Below are 21250 nucleotides of genomic sequence, written 5' to 3'. Positions count from 1 at the left end.
TTCAGCCGCCTTCGACACAGTGAACCACAATATACTATTGGAGTGACTATCCCAAATTGGTTTAACTGGCAATACCTTACGTTGGTTTTCTTCCTATTTATCTGATCGAACATACCAAGTATTAATCAACAACAACCTATCAAAAATAATCAACCTCAACACCGGAGTCCCTCAAGGATCAGCTTTATCAGCCACCCTTTTCAACATATACCTTCTCCCTATTTGCCATCTACTAAAAGAATATGAAATCACACACTTCCTCTACGCTGATGACATTCAGCTCCTCATTCCCATACAAAACTCGATTGAAGACATCTACAAGAAAACATCAGAACTAATTATCTCAATCAAACATCTTCTAAATTCCGTGAAACTCAAAATCAACTTTGACAAAACTGAAATAATACTCATGGATAAAAAAACCCAATCCAACCCCTGACAATACGTGATAAACAAATGATAACTATACTCCCTACCACCCACACCAGGAACCTCGGAGTTATCATTGATAAAGAACTTTCTTTCAAGAACCACATAATAAATAAAACTAAAGAAAGATACCACAGACTCCTAACCCTAAGATACCTGCAACCATTTCTCAACCCCTATGATTTCAGAACTGTACTTCAACTTCTTATCTTCTCCACCTTCGACTATTGCAACTCCTTACTAATTGGAATACCTTTTTCATCCCTCAAACCACTCCAAATACTGCAAACTCAGCCGCCAGAGTCCTAACTGGAACAAAAAGAAATACACATATCACCAAAATTGACCTCACTTCACTGGCTCCCTATTACTGCATGTATTGCTTACAAATCAATGACCATAATCCACAAAATTCTAAACAATGATCATCAAGGTCTTAACACCCTAAACATAATCCCTCAAAATCCTCCAAGAAGCCTATGCTCTAATAACTCAGGCTACCTAAACATTCCCCCTATTAAAGATGCACATCTGGCAACCACAAGAGAAAGAGCCTTTTCAATTGTTTCACCTAAACTTTGGAACACCCTACCTAAATTCCTGAGAACCCAACATGACCTAAAAACACTGTTCCGCAAATTCTACACTGACCCTCAGACATCTGATCATTCCAATTCTCAACTGAACTCTGTTATAAACCTCTTAATAAATTCTCTTCACCCTGAACTGCATACCCTCCTCTTCCAACCTAATAATGCTCTCTGGACTTGATATGCTTATTTCTGATATTGTTCAAATTGTTTTTTATTGTTGCACAACTGCTAAGAAAATGTATATTTTTGTAAACCGTTATGATGGCTCTACCAAATGACGGTATATAAAACTCAATAAATAAATATTATGATGTTTTATACTTTTTGGACATCCACCAAAAAGAGCACTAAACCTCGATCCCATATATCAAATCAATATCGAACAGGGGAACCGGCAACAAAAACAAACTTCACACTCACTCTTCCATCAAAACAAAAGATGTTCATAAAATATGTCAAATTGCAAGAATTGTGGTAAAAAAAACAATGAGTTTTGTAAGGTGCCACATCAGCAAGCCTGACAACGTGTTCTGTAATGTCCACTAGAACCATCCGGACTGTTAATCATTTGCGGCTAGATGACGACAGCGGCCGGTGTTTCGCTACAATATCATGTAGCTTCTTCAGGGATAAATTGAATCAAAACTCTAAAATTGTTAAAGAAACCAAGTATCAGAGGTGGGACGATTTTTTTAACCAAAATTTTTTACTTAGCTTATGTGTTGATGGAGAGCAGAACCTTCATACTCAGGATGCCAAGTCTCGAAGAATTTGCGATAACTGGGACAGAGTCTGCTTACGATCCCGATGTTGTGATTAAATAGCCCGTGTCTGGGCGACGTGATAACGTGATGACACATTTGGGTGCCATGGTAAGAGCAGATAAACAACTGTGATATCTCTTTATAGAAAAACATGTAAATCAAGCGACGTATTGAGTCCTGAAGGATGTAAAGTGTCCAGTCTATGAATCCACCGCTGTTCTGCTTGTAACAATTTAATATTGAAATCTCCACCGCGCTATGAAGGCAGTAATTGCTGAAGAATGCTAGCTTTGAGAGAATCAAAAGAGTGGGATTTTTCAATACAATACGCTACCAAAGGTGCAGAGAGGCGATTCTTATTTAGACAGGAGCGATGTTCCACAAGATGTGTTTTAAAAGAACATGATGTCTTACCAATATACCAAAGGTTGCAGGGACATTGGATTAAATAGAATGATGCCTGTTGTTAAACGATTAGTGTAGTGTCTCAATGTCCAAATCAAATTGAGTCTTGTGAAGAAGATTGCAGATGTGTGGATCATGATATGGCATACTGAACATGATCCACATGCTTGATGAGAACCAATGGTTTTAGTTGTGACACTTTTCTGTTGTGATGAGTCCGAGTGTACCAACTGATCCTCTAAGTCGGTAGCTCGGGTGTATGTAAATCTAGGAGTGTCCTGAAATTCTTGATATAATTGTAAAATATACCAATTATTGCAATTAATATTTTTGGTTTTCTGACTCATGGATGAGAAAGATAATACACAAGTCAATTTGTCAAGAGTATCAACAGGATGTGGGAGAAATAACCAGGCCCGATGAGCAAATTTAGCTCTGGTATAGGCGTGTTTGATACAGCGTGGTGGATACCCTCGAACCTGGAAACGCATGCTTAGATCTTTTGCATGTTGATAATCTGTTATAGATGTGCATAGGCGTCGAATCCTGAAAAATTGGCTAACGAAGATTTTCTTTTAAACTACACGGGTGAGCACTTGTAAAGTGAAGAAAAGTATTACTGGATACTGGGTTCCTGTATATGGAGGTTTGAAAACTGTGTGAGGTCTTAATAATATTAATGTCCAAAAAATGGATTTTATCACGTTGGACCTCTGCAGTGAAGTGTAAATGGACATTGCGTCCGTTTAACCAATTTAAAAATTGTGACATGTCTAATGTGTCAGACCACAACAAAAAAATGTCATCTATGTAGCGTTTCCACGCCACTACGTGCTGAGAAAAGGGATTGTTTGTGTATATCCAACAATCCCTCATATATATAGATTTGCAAGATCGGGGGCCATGGTGGCCCCCATCGCAGTGCCACAAATTTGTTGATAACTACCTTAGAAGGCAAAAATATTTTTTGTCAAGGCTAGCTGTAATAGAGAATGTAAAAAAGAAGAAGGTATTCTCTGAGGGCATAGACATAATTCAAAATACTTGTACGCAATCTCCATGACTTCGTCTTGCGGTATATTTGTATATAGGGATTCATCATCAAGGGTAACCATGGTTAATGAGGAGGTGCCAACAGTAAATGATTCCAAAAACTGTAGCATAGCCTGAGAATCTCTAATGTATGATGCTTGAGTCTGTATAGAGGGAGCCAAAAAATGATCTACAAATTTAGACAGTGGTTCCAGCAGAGACCCTCTGCTGGATACTATAGGTCTTCCAGGTGGATGTGTCAAATGCTTGTGAATTTTTGGAAGTATGTAAAAAACTGAAACTATTGGAAAAGGTTTCATTAGAAAAGAGGCTTCCTGTGAAGTTAAAAAACCAGATTCAATCCCAATTATTTACAATGAGCTCAATTTCTTTAACCAGAGTTGGTGTGGGATCAATCTGAAGAGGCTGATAGAACTTCCGGTCTTGAAGAAGATGATGTACTTCTGCTGTGTATTGGCTACGATTCATCAAAACTATTTTGCCCCCTTTATCAGCCGGCTTAATTATCAAATCTTGATTGTGACGAAGAATCTGTAAAGCATGCACCTCAGACCGGGTCATATTAGAAAATGAACGTTGGTCAGAAAAAGAAAGACGTAAATTTTATAAAAATTTTTCGTGAAATATGGAGATAACAGCATCAACTGGACCAGGAGGTACCCAGGTAGATTTGTTTTTTAAAATGGATATAACTTTTTTTTAGATGCGGTGACCATAATTGTACACATTACTCAAGGTGCGGTCTCACCAAAGTTCGATACAGCGGCATTATGACATTTTCCATTTTATTCACTATTCCCTTCCTAATAATTCCTAACATTCTGTTTGCTTTTTTGAATGCCGCTGCTCACTGAGCTGATAATTTCAATGTATTACCCACTATAATGCCTAGATCTTTTTCCTGGGTGGTATATGGGACCTAACATCGTTAAACTACAGCATGGGTTATTTTTGCCTATATGCAGCACTTTGCACTTGTCTACATTAAATTTCATCTGCCATTTGGATGCCCAATCTTCCAGTCTCACAAGGTCGTTCTGCAATTTATTACAATCCACTTGTGATTTAACCACTCTAAATAATTTTGTATCATCTGCAAATTTGATTACCTCACTCGTTGAATTCCTTTCCAGATCATTTATAAATATATTGAAAAGCACCGGTCCAAGTACAGATCCCTGAAGCACTCACTGTTTACCCTTTTCCACTGAGAAAAATGACCGTTGCTGTCTTTTAACCAGTTTATCATCCACGAAACATCATCACCTCCTATCCCATGTCTTTTTAGTTTTCTTAGAAGCCTCTCATGAGCGACTTGGTCAAACGCCTTCTGAAAATCCAAATGCACTTCATCTACCAGTTCACCTTTATCTACATGTTTATTAACCCCTTCAAAAAAAAATGAAGCAGATTTGTGAGACAAGACTTGCCTTGGGTAAATCCATGCTGACTGTATTCTGTTAAACCATGTCTTTTATATATGCTCTGTGAATTTGATCTTTAGAATAGTTTCCACTGGAGGCTTGAGGAGGAGAAGAGGTTGGTGGACTGAGCGGCTTTACTGGGGGTACAGAGGATATCCCGGTCCCAATGGAGAGACAGCTGCCTGTCCAGAACGTGGTGACATCATCGAAGGAGGACGTCTAAGGAGGCCTACAAAAGTGGCCCTATTGCGGCTCGTAGCCCAAGCCACGCGCGCGGCTTTGTTTTCAGCTTTGCATCAACTCCCTCTTAAGGTGGTTTTTAACCTGGAATTAAGGCAGCCTCCCTCTTTTGGAACTGGATTTATAAATTTGGCTACCTCTCCTGAATCCTTGCGGCCTCCAGGCTAAGGATCCCAGAAGAGCCGGTAAGCAACTTGTGGCGCCACGGTGTTTTCTTATTTCTGACTGTGATTTTTTAAATTTATTTATGCCATATACGGCCCAGAAGAGATGGGCAAAGGAGAGGACTGACCCCACAGTCCCTTCCGGAGCCCTCCCCTCGGGACCCATGGATGCCCATGTACAGAGGGTTCAATTGGTGGTCCAGTCAGTAGAGGGGGAGACAGGAAGGGAATCTCTCTGTTCCCCTCCAGACTTTTCAACATCTTTTTCCCCAAAATTAAGGGATCTACCAGCAAACCTGACGGCCTCTAGAGATTGTGGAGCTCCGACGGCAGAGATGCAGGCCATAGTCGCAGGTAGCTTTGAAAACCGTGCGGGGACGGACTCTAAGATAGAGCTTAGATGAGCAGCCAGTTAGGGCCCCATTGAGGGTACAGCTGGCTCACTGTTTGAAGGAGGGTTACAAGAACAATGGGTCCATTAGCTATTAATCTCAAGTCCTTTGTTAAAAGTCCAAACCCCGGTCTTAGTAAAACCTGATGTAATTACATTAGATTCAATTTGGAACGCAAAAGCTAGTTTGGGGAGTGTGATGTCTGCACAATTAAATCAATTAGTGGATAAGATTAATAACTTGGAAGAAAGGATGTGTAAGATAGAGACGATACAAGATGAAAGTGTAGAATTGAAACAAGAAATAAAAAATGGAAGCCAATTCAGGAGGCGATTGTAAAAGAAAATCAACAGTTGCAAATAAAAATTGAAAATCTTGAAAACGTAATCAGAAATAGAAATCTACGCTTAATAAATTTCCCCAAGTTGCCTCATATTCTTCCTAAGGACATGTTTAAGAAATATTTGATTGAGGGTCTTAAAATACCAGGGGAGGCAAATACCACCGCTGGTTAAAGTTTATTACTTAACCTCAATTTAAAAAACAAGACCAGCACCCTATGCAGACTGGAAGACAAGAAATGGACCAACTTATACCAGTTTTGGATATATCCCAAATTCTACAACAATCAGATACTGATTTAGTACAAGCTGCTACTAAGAACATAAGAAAATGCCATACTGGGTCAGACCAAGAGTCCATCAAGCCCAGCATCCTGTTTCCAACAGTGGCCAATCCAGGCCATAAGAACCTGGCAAGTACCCAAAAACTAAGTCTATTCCATGTAACCATTGCTAATGGCAGTGGCTGTTCTCTAAGTCAACTTAATTAATAGCAGGTAATGGACTTCTCCTCCAAGAACTTATCCAATCCTTTTTTAAACACAGCTATACTAACTGCACGAACCACATTCTCTGGCAACAAATTCCAGAGTTTAATTGTGTGTTGAGTAAAAAAGAACTTTCTCCGATTAGTTTTAAATGTGCCCCATGCTAACTTCATGGAGTGTCCCCTAGTCCTTCTACTATCCGAAAGAGTAAATAACCGATTCACATCTACCCGTTCTAGACCTCTCATGATTTTAAACACCTCTATCATATCCCCCCTCAGTCGTCTCTTCTCCAAGCTGAAAAGTCCTAACCTCTTTAGTCTTTCCTCATAGGGGAGTTGTTCCATTCCCCTTATCATTTTGGTAGCCCTTCTCTGTACCTTCTCCATCGCAATTATATCTTTTTTGAGATGCGGCGACCAGGATTGTACACAGTATTCAAGGTGCTTGTTTCTTTTGCATTCGAATCAGACCGAGACTGGGTATTAAGAATGTTGTTTTTTAAGGTGCGAAATGAAAATTTCCTTAACCTTAAAGTAAGAATATATCCCGATGTCACTAGACAGACCCAGAAAAGGAGGCAACAATTCTTATTGTTCAGATCTAAAGTTTTACAGTTGGGGGCATCTTTTACCCTCATAAGAACATGCCATACTGGGTCAGACCAAGGGTCCATCAAGCCCAGCATCCAGTTTCCAACAGTGGCCAATCCAGGCCATAAGAAACCTGTCAAGTACCCAAAAACTAATTCTATTTCACATTACCATTGCTAGTAATAGCAGTGGCTATTTTCTAAGTCAACTTAATTAATAGCAGGTAATGGATTTCTCCTCCAAGAACTTATTCAATCCTTTTTTTAAACACAGCTATACTATTTGAACTAACCACGTCCTTTGGCAACAAATTCCAGAGTTTAATTGTGCGTTGAGTGAAGAAGAACTTTCTCCGATTAGTTTTAAATGTGCCACATGCTAACTTCATGGAGTGCCCCCTAGTCTTTCTATTATCTGAATAGAAATATAAAGAAAATAAATGTTTTTCAGTTGCCTCCACAAGTGTCGCTCTTTCTGTTTGACAAAGGAATGGAACAATTATAATTGGACTTGAAATTAAGGGCAGTGAGTTCCCTTAAAAAGATAATTTCCTTTTGCAGTTGCTTCTCTTAAAAATCATTTTCTTGTGATCCTTAGCTAGTGGACTAGGGAAAATAAAGACTAAAATGTACAATGTCTAACTTAAAAAGTTATTCTTTATATTTCTTCTTGGTCTTTAAATATTTTTGTCTTCTATTCTTTTGCTGTATAAGAAGGTGTTCTTGAAATCTGTATTGAAAAAAAAAAAAAAGAATAGTTTCCACTATTTTTCCCAGCACTGAAGTCATGCTCATTGGTCTACAGTTTCCTGGATTGCCCCGGAGCCCTTTTTAAATATTGGGGTTACATTGGCTACCATCCAGTCTTCAGGTACAGTGGATGATTTTAATGATAGTTTACAAATTTTAACTAATAGATCTGAAATTTCATTTTTGAGTTCCTTCAGAACCCTGGGATGCATACCATCCAGTCCAGGTGATTTGGTACTCTATCAGTCTGGCCAATACATCTTCCAGGTTTGCAGTGATTTGATTCAGTTCATCTGACTCATCACCCTTGAAAACCATCTCTAGAACCGGTATTTCTCCAACATCCTCATTAGTAAACACAGAAGCAAATAATTAATTTAGTCTTTCTGCAATGGCCTTATCTTCACTAAGAGCCCTTTAATCCCTCGCTCATCTAATGGTCCAACCAACTTCCTCACAGGTTTCTTACTTTGGATGTATTTTTAAAAGTTTTTATTATGAATTTTTGCCTCTAGAGCCATTTCAAATTTTTTCTTAGCCTGCCTTATCAATGTTTTACACTTAACTGGACAATGCTTATGCTTTTTCCTATTTTCTTCAGTTGGATCCTTATTCCAATTTTTGAAGGACTTTCTTTTTTTATAAAATAGCCACTTTCACATCACCTTTTAAGCATGCCGGTAATTGTTTTGCCTTCCTTCCAACTTTCTTAGGCCTAGATTCTCTAATACCGCTGGGTTCTTTGAATCGCGAGGTACAGGGGGCGGGCCTGCGAAAGCCGGCAGTGATCGCAACTCTGCGGTGCAATCACTGCCAGCTTTAGCACCCAATAGCACCATCATAAAAAGTGGTGCTATTGGGCGCGAAATTGGCAGCGAAAAGGGTTCTTATCTTTTCGCTGTCCGCGATGTTTTTGCGGCGTCCGCCCCGATGCCACCCTGACTGCTCCTGTTCCGGTCTAGACATCGCCCCGAATCCGCCCCCATTTAGTGATCTCACATGAAAAGTCCCTTTTCGCATGTGATCGCTTTGGAAAATGACCCCCTTAATGTGTGGACTACATTTGGATTGTGCTTCTAAGATTGTGTTTTTAAACAATGTCCATGCCTGTTGTACACTTTTAACCTTTGCAGCTGCACCTTTCAGTTTTTTCTAACTATTTTCCTCATTTTATCAGTTTCCCTTTTGAAAATTTAGTGTTGGAGCGGTTTCTTTACATATTGTCCCCCTTTGATCATGTTAGATTTGTGTCATAGTGTGTTTTTTTTTTGTTTTTTTTTACTTTTTTAATGAATTATGGTTGATAATACAAGAAAATACTTGTATAATAAACATGAGAAATAACAAAAAAAAAAGGAAAAATAAAATTAAGAGGAAAATATGTACCTCAGGTATTGTGAAAAGAAAAATGGGGGGAAAGAAGAAAAAGGGAGCAAGACAAAAAGAAATAATTAAAAAGTACAAATCTGAGAGGAAAACATCCAAAAAGTGAAACTCCTACAATATCAGGATCTACATCAGTCATTATCTAGGTAAGAGTCCAAAAAGAATCTTAATTGAGAAGGCTGTAAAAAAATATATTTCCTCGAGGAAAATTTCACCAGACATTTGCATGGATAACGCAAAAGAAATTGTGCACCTATGGCCAGAAATTCATGGTGCATGGACAAAACGATTTTTCTTCATTCTTGAGATATGTGAATAATATCAGGGTATACCCAGATTTGTTGACCAAAAAACAATGATCATCGGTTGCGAAAAATAATCTTAGGAAAGAATCCCAGTCTTGGGGAAAGACAAAAGAGACAAAAAGAGTTCCTCTAGTATTCATTTTCAATTCTTCTGAATTTTCAAGGAACTGCTTCAAGTCAAAGGGATTTTCTTGATCAGGCACCATATTTCCTATCATTTTCAAAGGAAGAAAAAAAAAAAACAAAACCTTAGCTATTGGTGGCATAGCTTCAGGGGAAATTTTTAAATTTTCCATAGCATTTTTTTTTGAACAAATCAATTGGAGTAGAACCGAAGACCATGGGAATATTTACAGGCCTGAGATTTAAATATCTCATGGTATTCTCCAACTGTGTTGTGTCAGATGGCTTTGACCCTTGTGCCTCAACTTTTTCTCTGCTCTTCCTGCTAGCCTTGGGAAGATGGCTACCGCTGCATCTGTAGGCCGCTCTATCCGGCGTCCCCGGAGCGGCTATGACTTTGCCTCCCACCATGTTCCTCCCAAGGTCCTCCTAGGGTGTGCGCGCGCGAGCTACCCACGTCTTTATTCCAGTTATGGCGCGAACCTTGGGGGCATCCCCCTCGAGTGACATCACTACATCCAGGTATTTAGCCTTTGCTTGTTTGCTAGCTCATTGAGTTAGCAAGGATTGGATTCATCCAGTCTATGCTACTTTGCCGCTTCCTGCTGCCGCTGGAAGCTCTACCTTACCCTTCGGGGTATTCTCTAGCCTGGGTACCCACTCCTCGGGGGCCCTCTCCTTTGCTTTCCTTTCAGGTTCCTTACTGGGATCAGGTACTCGCTCCTCGAGGGCCTGCTCTCCCGGCATCGGTGCCCGTTACCATCTACTTCGACCTGGTGGATTCGCCAACCTTACAGCTACCATCTAGCAAGTAATCTCTTTCTCAGTCTATCTCACCCACAGCTTTGCCGTGCTGGGAACCTACACCGGAATCTTCCTATACCAACTTGGTGAGACCGGTCCCCTCTGCCGAGGGTCCCTGGACTGCTACCTCTGGATCACCTCACTACTGCCACCTCTGGTGGTATACTATAAGCTGTATAATAAAAGATCTAACTCTGTGTTTGTGTGTCCAGAGTCTAGCCCAGTACTGTGGCTCCCCACGAGGCTCCTCCCCGTGGGCGTGGTCATCTGCCACAGTATCCAGGAATCCACCCAAACACCGCTAAACCATAACAGTGTTTTACCAGATAGAAAGAGATTTAAATGTAAGTTAAAAACATGCCTATTCAAAAATACATATAAATTAACTTAAAAACCTCAGAATATACAAATCCACAAAGTCTTGAAGGTCAAAAGATAATAATCGAATCATGAAGAATAAATCAAATGAGAGAATGTAAGATAATCAAAACCAACCCACTGAATAAGAAGTGAAAACTATCATTTCATTTTAATTTTATGTAGTACCTGCTTTATGTACTTGATCAATTATAAATATGTACTAGAAAATTTCACTTCATAGATACTTATGCCTGTCTATGAATACCACTCCTGTAACCAACCTTTGTTTGTTTGTTCACTTATAACTATGAATGTCACTTTGTAAACTGTTGTGATCTATACATGGAACAACAGTATATAAAGTGTCTAAATAAATAATGTGACTTCCCTGTACCAAAAAGGGTTTGTTAAAGGAAGTTGAGAAATGGATGGGTGGGTCTAGTGAGAATAAGTCTATAAAAGAAAATCAAAATAGGATGAGTGCGATTTACATTCCAAACTAAATAATCTCTTAATAAAAAGGTAGGGATTTTATTCTCTACACAGATTGCTTAGCTGTGGAAAGACAGAACAAACAAGTGTAGCTACTAAACCACTAGGCTGCCAGCCCTTGCATTACTTTTTATATCCTTTTTAAGCGGAATCAGACTTAAGCGGAATCAGACCCTGTTTAAATTCTGACAAACCCCTGTCACAAACTGCAGGAACCCCTTGCACAGACATGATTAGTTGAGCCACACAATGTTACATACAAACAAGCAACTGCTCCCAAATACTCTGCTAGCAAAACATCATGGATTTTAGTCTGCCTCTTTACTTGCCATGGATTGTTTAACTGAAAGAGATGTTGCTACCAACTTGCTAGGCTGCTAGCATTTACAGCTGTGATCATAAGTTTACATATCCCTGGCAGAATTTGTAAAAAGGCATTTTAAGAAAACATGAATGATTAGACAAAACATGTCTGTTATTTTTAATGTGTTTCAAATTAAACTATTATGGATTGCAGAGTAACATAATCATTAAACAAACCATAGTAATAAAGTAAATAATAAAATTATCTTGTTCAAAAGTTTGCCGACCCTTGAATGTTTGAGCTGAAAATATACACTCAAGTTGACACTCACAGGCCAGGAAGGCAATGAAGAGAAGGTATCCACACCTGTGCCCTGTTTGTGTATAATTAGTGTCTGTGTAGAAATAGTCAATGAGTTTCTTAGATCTTGAGAAACCCTTGTGTATTTCATTCTGGGCTGCACTGACTTAGGTAGTTACTCAAGCATGGGGAAAGCAAAAGAACTATCAAAGGATCTGTGAGCAAAAGTATTTCAACTTTATAAATCAGGAAAAGGATATAAAAAGCTATCCAAAGATTTGAAAATGCCAATCAGTACTGTTCAAACTTTGATCAAGAAGTGGAAAAGTATGGGTTCTGTTAATACCAAGCCACTGTCAGGTAGACCAAGAAAGATTTCAGGCACAACTGCCAGGAAAATTTGTCGGGATGCAAAGAAAAATCCACAAGCAACTTCTACTGAAATACAGACTTCTTTGAAACAAAATGTTGTGGTGGTTTCAGCGTGCACGATAATGAGATACTTGAACAAAAATGGGCTGTGTGATAGAGGTGTCAGAAAAAAACATTACTGCACCAGTGTCACAAAACAGTATGTTTACAATATGTCAAACAGCACCTAGAGAAGCTTCAAAAATTTTGGAACAAAATAATATGGAGAGATGAGTCCAAAATTGAACTTTATGGTCACAACCATAAACGCTATGTTTGAAGAGGAGTCAACAGGCATTTGAAGAGAATCCCATCATCCCTACCACGAAGCATGGAGGTGGATCTCTCCTGTTTTGGAGGTGTGTGAGCTTCAGCGGCACAGGGAATTTAGTCAAAATTGACAGTAGGATGAATGAAGCATCTTATCACAAAATATTGGAGGAGAATTTGCATTCATCAGCCAGAAAGCTGCACATGGGGTGCACTTGGATTTTCTAGCATGACAATGACCTGCAACATAAGGCCATGTGGACACTTCAGTGGCTGCAGCAGAAGAAAATGAAGTTTCTAGAGTGGGCATCACAGTTTCCTTTGGGGAGAACTGAAACATACAGGTCATTCTAGACAACTAAAGAATTTACAAGATGTGCAGGTTTTTTCCAAGAGGGATAGGCAGCTTTACCACAAGAGAAAAAAAAGGACCTCATTCACAACTATCACAAAAGACTGCAAGTCATCATTGATGCAAAAGGGGGCAATTCATGATACTAAGCTTATACAAACTTTTGAACAGGACCATTTTATTATTTCCTGTATTGCTATGGTTTGTTTAATGATTGTGCTATTCTGTGATACATAATAGTTTAATTTGAAACACATTAAAATAATAGATGTGATTTGTCTGATCACTCATGTTTTCTTAAAATACTACACATCTTACAAATTCTGCCAGAGTTATTTAAACTTATGAGCACAACTCTATATCTGTATTATAGTATGTGAGATTGCTAAATATCTGCATATGTTTTAAGCAGTATTGGATGCATGAGTATTTTGTGCCAGTTCCTCTATGTATTTTTTGATGTACCATTAAAATGCTACTTAGCAAATCCTTGTTAACTGAATAAATGTAACGCATCTGGAGGTTCAGTATATCTTGGGTACATTTCATCATGTCTGATTACTTTTTGTTTTTTAAAGTTTAATAACAGGGACACACCATGTATCATTGTGATTTGTAATGTGTCTCCTGCCATCTTCCAGAACATTGGGAAGAAGATGACATGTCAGGAATTCATCTCCAACCTTCAAGGTGTAAATGAAGAGAGAGATTTTCCCAGAGAGCTACTGAAGGTATGTGGTGAAATTAAATCCTGTGTTCGTCATACAGTTCTAGATGGTGCTGTGTGGGGGTTTTTTTTGGCTGTCAAAGCCTCATTAAATAGTAATCTTGTGGTTATTTTGGAACATTTCATGTTGCTGCATAATAGATATGCTGTCAGAATGAGGATATAAACTATTTACAGTACTTTCAGAAAATAATTTTGTTTGCTTGAGTTCTGAAACTGGATGAAATGGAAAGGAAATGTGCAGGGTGTGTGTATGTGCACATTGATGCTAAATACTGTATGCACATCCAGCAGTGGTTGGTGTGTATTCTATTCAAGCAATAATATGCATTTTATAAGTATTTTTGATTGATTTATAAGTATTTTTGATTGATTTAATGTATTTGCTTAAATAAGTGCTTAAGGAAAAGAGATATGTTTGACTCTTGTTTGCTGAAAGAATTATGCAGGGAATTTACCTGTGTTCTCTCACACATGTATTCTTATGAGAACATTCTGATTTATTAAGTCAATGAAATGTTTTATGCTTATCCTGTTAATACCGTTAGAGGATTTTTGTTCAGGAATTAATGGTGGAGATATATGTTCTTCTGAGGCTTTGAGGATTGCATTCTCTGAAACACCAATCTTTTCACCTTGATCCTTTAAGTCTCTCTTCTGCCTAACAGATTGCTGCTTTAGAACCATCATTCATTGTAAATGGTGTTTCAATATATTTTTCATACAGATTACACTGTAATCTGTAGGCTCTTCATCCAGGCCTTCACTTAACCAACAGTTCCAGCAATCCCTCACTAATTCAGACACTGACTCCTACCTAAACTCTATGACAAGTGTAGCCTATACACTTAAGCCTCTTCTCATCATATTATTGTATTATCTAATTTGTTCAGTTATGCCTTCTATCGCTCCGGCTATTCTAGCCCCCCAGGTTAATACCCCTTGTTATATGTAACTTTCATTTCTTGTTATATGGTTGACTTTGTTATTCCCCTCATGTTATTTGTAAACCGATCTGATATGAATTTCTTTCATGAAGGTCGGTATATAAAAATGTTAAATAAATAAATAAAATAAATATATTTCAACTAGCCTTACTGTCAGCACGTTTAGTCAGAAGAAGCTGTTTGATATCTGCTTTTGAGCACATTTAAGGAACCTAGGGCAGAGGAAGGGAGAGAATGCTGTGTTGTAATGGTTGGAAGACAAGAAGAGCCTCCAGCAACATGCAGATTAGTCCTTTCTGTGTTCTTTTAAACATCTAGTGTTCTGTGGAGCTGGCTGGATAGGCAGTGGTGTAGCCCACCTGATGTGGGACTCTTCTTTTTCCTTTTTATTGTAAACTACTGGCAAATCCTGTCTATGTTCTTCACCAAGCTTGTACATGGCATACTAAAGTTGGGGGCTCTGACTTCGTTGTATCTAGAGAGAGAGTTCTCTGAAAATGTAGCTTCCTGTTACCTGGCACAGTCTGCATCATTTACAATGGGACAGAGCTTTATAGAGGAGACTTCACAAACTTGAAAGCATAAAAATATATAATGCCTTAATATTAGTTTTCTGTGTCTGAAATATATTACAATTTTTTAAAATTGTTTGACAAGAAATAAATAGTTAATCTATCTCTTTTTTTTTTTTTTATTGTTCTTTAAATTATCTCATGTTTTAAGGGGCTTCAAGTTCCCATGATGTATGGCATGTATTAATATCCATGCATAGAACTTGCAGAGTTTTATTTTGAGTGTCAAGTACTAGAAGCAAAAGTAATGGAAATATTCATGTCTTGGTGTGGTCATTAATATAGAGCAGTTTGGTGCCTTGACAATGGATTCTTGTAGCTACCCGCCAACACAGAGATATTTTGTGATCTAGTACAAATTCTATTTGAAGTTGCTTGTGATGGGAATGACTGCTTTTGATAATCTAGAAGCTATTTTAGTTTAGTAATTTCTTTAGAGTGGTGTGAAGGAATACAAAATCCTCATGCGCAAAACAGAGCTGGGTATAATTTGCAGTCAGTCAAAACTGAGATGCAAAATGAGGTAAATTCCTGAAAGAAATGTTTGTTAGTACTCTTATTAGGCATATTGAATATGTAATCCCACCCCAGTGTGCTTATCCTGCACAGGGTGGGGCTATAAAAGAATTTGTAAACTCTTTGGGACAGGAACCATGGCTAATTCTTCTTTGTGCTTTTTTTCCCAGGGTGTGGATCCTTTTAGTTGGGGAAAAAGTTTACTTTCAGGGTCCAGTGCAGGGGTGGCTTCCTCCTTACTGAAATTTCTCTGGGTAATGTCTTCACTGTGGGGCCGATGCAATACAGTGCACTCAGCCACGCGCACTGTTAAAACTACAGTTGGACGTGGGTTGTGTAGCTGCAGCCTATTACCCTTATGCAATAAGGGGATTAGTGCCTGTGAATGAGACTTAGTTATTCACTCCCAATGCAAAAAAAAAGTGGGACCAATATGCACATTTGTGCGCTCGGAAATTATCGCCTGCTTGGAGCAGGCGTTAATTTCTGAGCACTCCCATAAGTTGTATAGAAAAGCTGAAAATACTGCTTTTCTGTACATCTTCTGACCTAATATCATAGCGATATTAAGTCAGAGGTGTGAAAAATTTAAAAAATATTTTTTAAAGTGCCAGTGGTCAGGTTTGGGAAACGGACACTCAGTTAACTAGCGTCTGTTTCCCGAACCTGTGGCTGTGTGCCGATTAGGAAAATGGACGCTGAGAAATTCAGTGTTCGTTTTCTGAACTAGCGGACAGCTACGGACAGCCCAGCACTCCTGGGCTGTCAAAGAGATGCTAGGGGCATGCAGTTGACCCCAGTGTCTTCTTGACAATGTGACTCCTAATTTAAATGTTGCATGGCACATTAGGAAAGCAGGCACTGAACACTCAGCGCCCGCTTTAACAACATAAGAAATTGCCATGCTGGGTCAGACCAAGGGTCTATCAAGCCCAGTATCCTGTTTCCAACAGAGGCCAAACCAGGCCACAAGAACCTGGCAATTACCCAAACACTAAGAAGATCCCATGCCCACTGATGCAATTAATAGCAGTGGCTATTCCCTAAGTAAAATTGATTAATAGCCATTAATGGACTTCTCCTCCAAGAACTTATCCAAACCTTTTTTGAACCCAGCTATACTAACTGCACTAACCACATCCTCTGGCAACAAATTCCAGAGCTTTATTGTGCATTGAGTGAAAAAGAATTTTCTCCGATTAGTCTTAAATGTGCTACTTGCTAACTTCATGGAATGCCCCCTAGTCCTTCTATTATTCGAAAGTGAAAATAACCGAGTCATATCTACTCATTCAAGACCTCTATCATATCCCCCCTCAGCTGTCTCTTCTCCAAGCTGTACAGCCCTAACCTCTTCAGCCTTTCTTCATAGGGAAGCTGTTCCAACCCCTTTATCATTTTGGTTGCCCTTCTCTGTACCTTCTCCATCACAACTATATCTTTTTTGAGATGCGGCGACCAGAATTGTACACAGTATTCCAGGTGCGGTCTCACCATGGAGCGATATAGAGGCATTATGACATTTTTCCTTCTATTAACCATTCCCTTCTTAATAATTCCTAACATTCTATTTGCTTTATTGACTGCTCAGCACACTGAGCCGACTATTTTAAAGTATTATCCACTATGATGCCTAGATCTTTTTCCTGGGTGGTAGCTCCTAATATGGAACCTAACATCATGTAACTACAGCAAGGGTTATTTTTCCCTATATGTAACACCTTGCACTTGTCCACATTAAATTTCATCTGCCATTTGGATGCCCAATCTTCCAGTCTTGCAAGGTCCTTCTGTAATGTATCACAGTCTGCTTGTGAATTAACTACTCTGAATAATTTTGTATCATCCGCAAATTTGATAACCTCACTCGTCGTATTCCTTTCCAGATCATTTATATATATATATATTGAAAAGCACCAGTCCAAGTACAGATCCCTGAGGCACTCCACTGTTTATTTTATTTATTTATTTATTCAACCTTATATACCGGCTTTCAAATTCATTTCAAGGCGGTTTACATTGATTGTTTACCCTTTTCCTCTGAGAAAATTGACCATTTAATCCTACTCTGTTTCCTGTCTTTTAACCAGCTTGTAATCCACGAAAGGACATAGACTCCTATCCCATGACTTTTTAGTTTTCATAGAAGCTTCTCATCAGGGTCTTTGTCAAATGCCTTCTGAAAATCCAAATACACTACATCTACCGGTTCACCTTTATCCACATGTTTATTAACCCCTTCAAAAAAATGAAGCAGATTTGTTAGGCAAGACTTCCCTTGGGTAAATCCATGTTGACTATGTTCCATTAAATCATCTCTTTCTATATGCTCTACGATTTTGATCTTGAGAATAGTTTCCACTATTTGTCACGGCACTGATGACAGGCTCACTGGTCTATAGTTACCCGCATCGCCCCTGGAGCCTTTTTTAAATATTGGGGTTACATTGGCCACCCTCCAATCTTCAGGTACAATGGATGATTTTAATGATAGGTTACAAATGTTAACTAATAGATCAGAAATTTCATTTTTGAGTTCCTTCAGAACCCTAGGATGCATACCATCCGGTCCAGGTGATTTGCTACTCTTTAGTTTGTCAATCTGGCCTACTACATCTTCCAGGTTCACAGTGATTTCGTTCAGTTCGTCTGACTCATCACCCCTGAAAACCATCTCCGGAACTGGTATCTCCCCAACATCCTCATTAGTAAACACGGAGGCAAAGAATTCATTTAGTCTTTCTGCAATGGCCTTATCTTCTCTAAGAGCCCCTTTAAACCCCTCCATCAACTAACGGTCCAACCTACTCCCTCACAGTTTTCTTGCTTTGGATATATTTTAAAAGTTTTTATTATGAGTTTTTGCCTCTATGGCCAATTTCATTTTAAATTCTCTCTTCGCCTGTCTTATCAATGTTTTACACTTAGCTTGACAATGCTTATGTTTTATCCTATTTTCTTCAGATGGATCCTTCTTCCAATTTTTGAAGGATTTTTTTTGGCTAAAATAGCCTCTTTCACCTCATCTTTTAACCATGACGGTAATCGTTTTGCCTTCCTTCCACCTTTCTTAATGAGCGGAATACATATGGACTGTGCCTCTAGAATTGTATTTTTAAACAATGTCCATGCCTGTTGAACACTTTTAACCTTTGCAGCTGCACCTTTCAGTTTTTTTCTATTTTCCTCATTTTATCAAAGTTTCCCTTTTTAAAATTTAGTGTTAGAGCTGCAGATTTACTTATTGTCCCTCTTCCAGTTATTCGTTTAAATTTGATCATGTTATGATCACTGTTGCCAAGTGGCCCCACCACCGTTACTTCTCTCACCAAATCTTGCGTTCAACTAAGAATTAAATCTAAAATAGCTCCCTCTCTTGTTGGTTCCTGAACCAATTGCTCCATGAAGCAATCATTTATTACATCCAAGAACTTTGTCTCTAGCAAGTCCTGATGTTACATTTACCCAGTCAATATTGGGGTAATTGAAATCTCCCGTTATTATTGCATTGCCAAATTGGTTTGCTTCCCTGATTTCTCTTAGCATTTCATCATCTGTTTGACCATTTTGTCCAGGTGGACGGTAGTATACTCCTATCACTATACTCTTACCCAACACACATGGGATTTCTACCCATATAGATTCTACTGAGCATTTAGTCTCTTGTATTATCTTTATCCTGTTGGACTCTATACCCTCCCGGACATAAAGTGCCACACTCCCACCAAGTTGATCCTCCCTATCATTGCGATATAGCACTGTCCCATTGGTTATCCTCCTTCCACCAAGTCTCTTTGATGCCAATTATGTCAATCTCATCATTTGCTGCTATACACTCTAACTCTCCCATCTTACTTCTTAGACTTCTGGCATTGGCATACAGACATTTCAAAGTGTGGGTTTTGCTTGTTTTAACAACCTGCTTTTCAGTTGTTTGGGATAATTCGGAACTCATTAGCTTTGGAGATTTTTTACATATAGGCATATGAACTATGTTTGCATTTAATGGAACCTCTCTGTTGGGATGCCCTAACTCTCCTGTTTCATTAGTATCCTTCAAGGATACATTTCTCTGAACCATGCATTGCTGAGTGACTGTCGGCTTTCCCCCTTGTTCTAGTTTCAAAAAGGAGATGGAGCAGCTTTTAAAGTTAGTGCTAGCAGCTTGGTTCCACTCTGGTTAAGTTGGAGCCCATCCTTTCGGAAAAGTCTCCCCTTTCCCCAAAAGTTTCCCCAGTTCCTTACAAAGCTGAATCCCTCTTCCCTGCACCATCGTCTCATCCATGCATTGAAACTCTGGAACTCTCTCTGCCTCTGGGGACCTGCACGTGGAACAGGAAGCATTTCAGAGAATACCACCCTGGAAGTTCTGGATTTCAGCTTCCTACCTAGAATCCTAAATTTGTCTTCCAGAACCTCTCTCCCACATTTTCCTATGTCGTTGGTGCCCACATGTACCACGACAACCGGCTCCTCCCCAGCACTGTCTATAATCCTATTTAGGAGACGCGTGAGGTCTGCCACCTTCGCACCAGGCAGGCAAGTTACCAGGCGGTCTTCACGTCCACCAGCCACCCTGCTATCTACATTTCTAATAATCGAATCACCAACTATGATGGCCGGCCTAACCCTTCCCTCCTGGGCAGTAGCCCTGGGAGATTTGTCCTCAGTGCGAGAGGACAATACATAACCTGGAGAGCAGGTCCTTGCTACAGGATCACTTCCTGCTACACCAGGGTGATCTCCTATTGGGAGACCTTTCTGATCCAAGGCAGCACTGGGGCTGCCAGAATGGATTTGGGACTTGGCTACTATGTCCCTGAAGGTCTCGTCAATGTACCTCTCTGTCTGCCTCAGCTCCTCCAAGTCTGCTACTCTAGCCTCCAGAGATCGGACTTGTTCCCTGAGAGCCAGGAGCTCTTTGTACCGAGTGCACACATACAATCTCTCACCGGCGGGTAAAAAATCATACATGTGACACTCAATGCAAAAGACTGGAAAGCCCCCCTCATTTTTTTGTTTTTTTTTGCATCGGCCCCTTTGTGCTATGTTCAAAAAAACATGTAGGATGCACTGGGTAAGTGTCCAAAATAAAACTTTACTGTTCAGAAGTTAGGTGAATAATGGTACAATAAATATGAATCCAGCACTACAGACTTTATTTCTTTGGCTACAGTCTTCATGCTTTATCTGTATAGGAATCTTTTAAACAGACAAGGAATCCATCCACCCTCCTGGATTAGGTAAAGTGGCGGTCCCAGTGGACAAGGTAACCCAAAGATGGCCAAGAAAACCCCTTCCATAGATGTGCAAAATCCTTTCCATGCACAGAGAGTAAATCCTCTCTCTCCCCAGGGGTTGAAGACTCTGGATGGGTGTCTTCCAAGATGTCAATAGGTTCTTTCTCAGTTAGTAGATCTTCAGGATCTTTACTTTTGTTCTTTTCCTGTGGGGATTTCAATGGGGTGCGATCTGATATCTAAACAGCAGCTTTGGCTGATTCATTGCTTCAGGCAGAAAGGAGGGCAAAAATCTTCCTGCTAATCAATTAATCAAAAGTCTTTCTTGTCCCAAAACAATACTAATGCTGGAGTTGTTCCTTGCAGTGGTTCAACGAGGTGTTGGACAGGACTTCACAATCCCTGGGCATCCCAAACACAGGGCTCTCCGTTCCCTGAGTGCAAAAAAGGGCCTAGGTGTCCAGCAAGGCTTCTACCCACTTAAAAGTCTAAAATTCCAAAATATT

The 21250-nt window shown here is 39.4% G+C and overlaps 1 protein-coding gene across 2 annotated transcripts in view; it reads left to right on the top strand.

The window, feature by feature from the left end:
* PSD3 (pleckstrin and Sec7 domain containing 3) overlaps positions 1–21250 on the top strand; it is a 1257010-nt gene that overhangs the window by 718674 nt on the left and 517086 nt on the right. For both annotated transcript variants that reach the window (XM_029601790.1, XM_029601782.1), the window contains exon 9: positions 13384–13473. In XM_029601790.1, the coding sequence (XP_029457650.1) occupies positions 13384–13473 (90 nt within the window). The remainder of the gene's footprint in view (positions 1–13383; positions 13474–21250) is intronic.

Source organism: Rhinatrema bivittatum, chromosome 1 (assembly GCF_901001135.1).
Source record: "Rhinatrema bivittatum chromosome 1, aRhiBiv1.1, whole genome shotgun sequence".
NCBI lineage: Eukaryota > Metazoa > Chordata > Amphibia > Gymnophiona > Rhinatrematidae > Rhinatrema > Rhinatrema bivittatum.
Note: the sequence above shows the minus strand (reverse complement) of the source record. Positions and strands in the feature narration are given on the sequence as shown.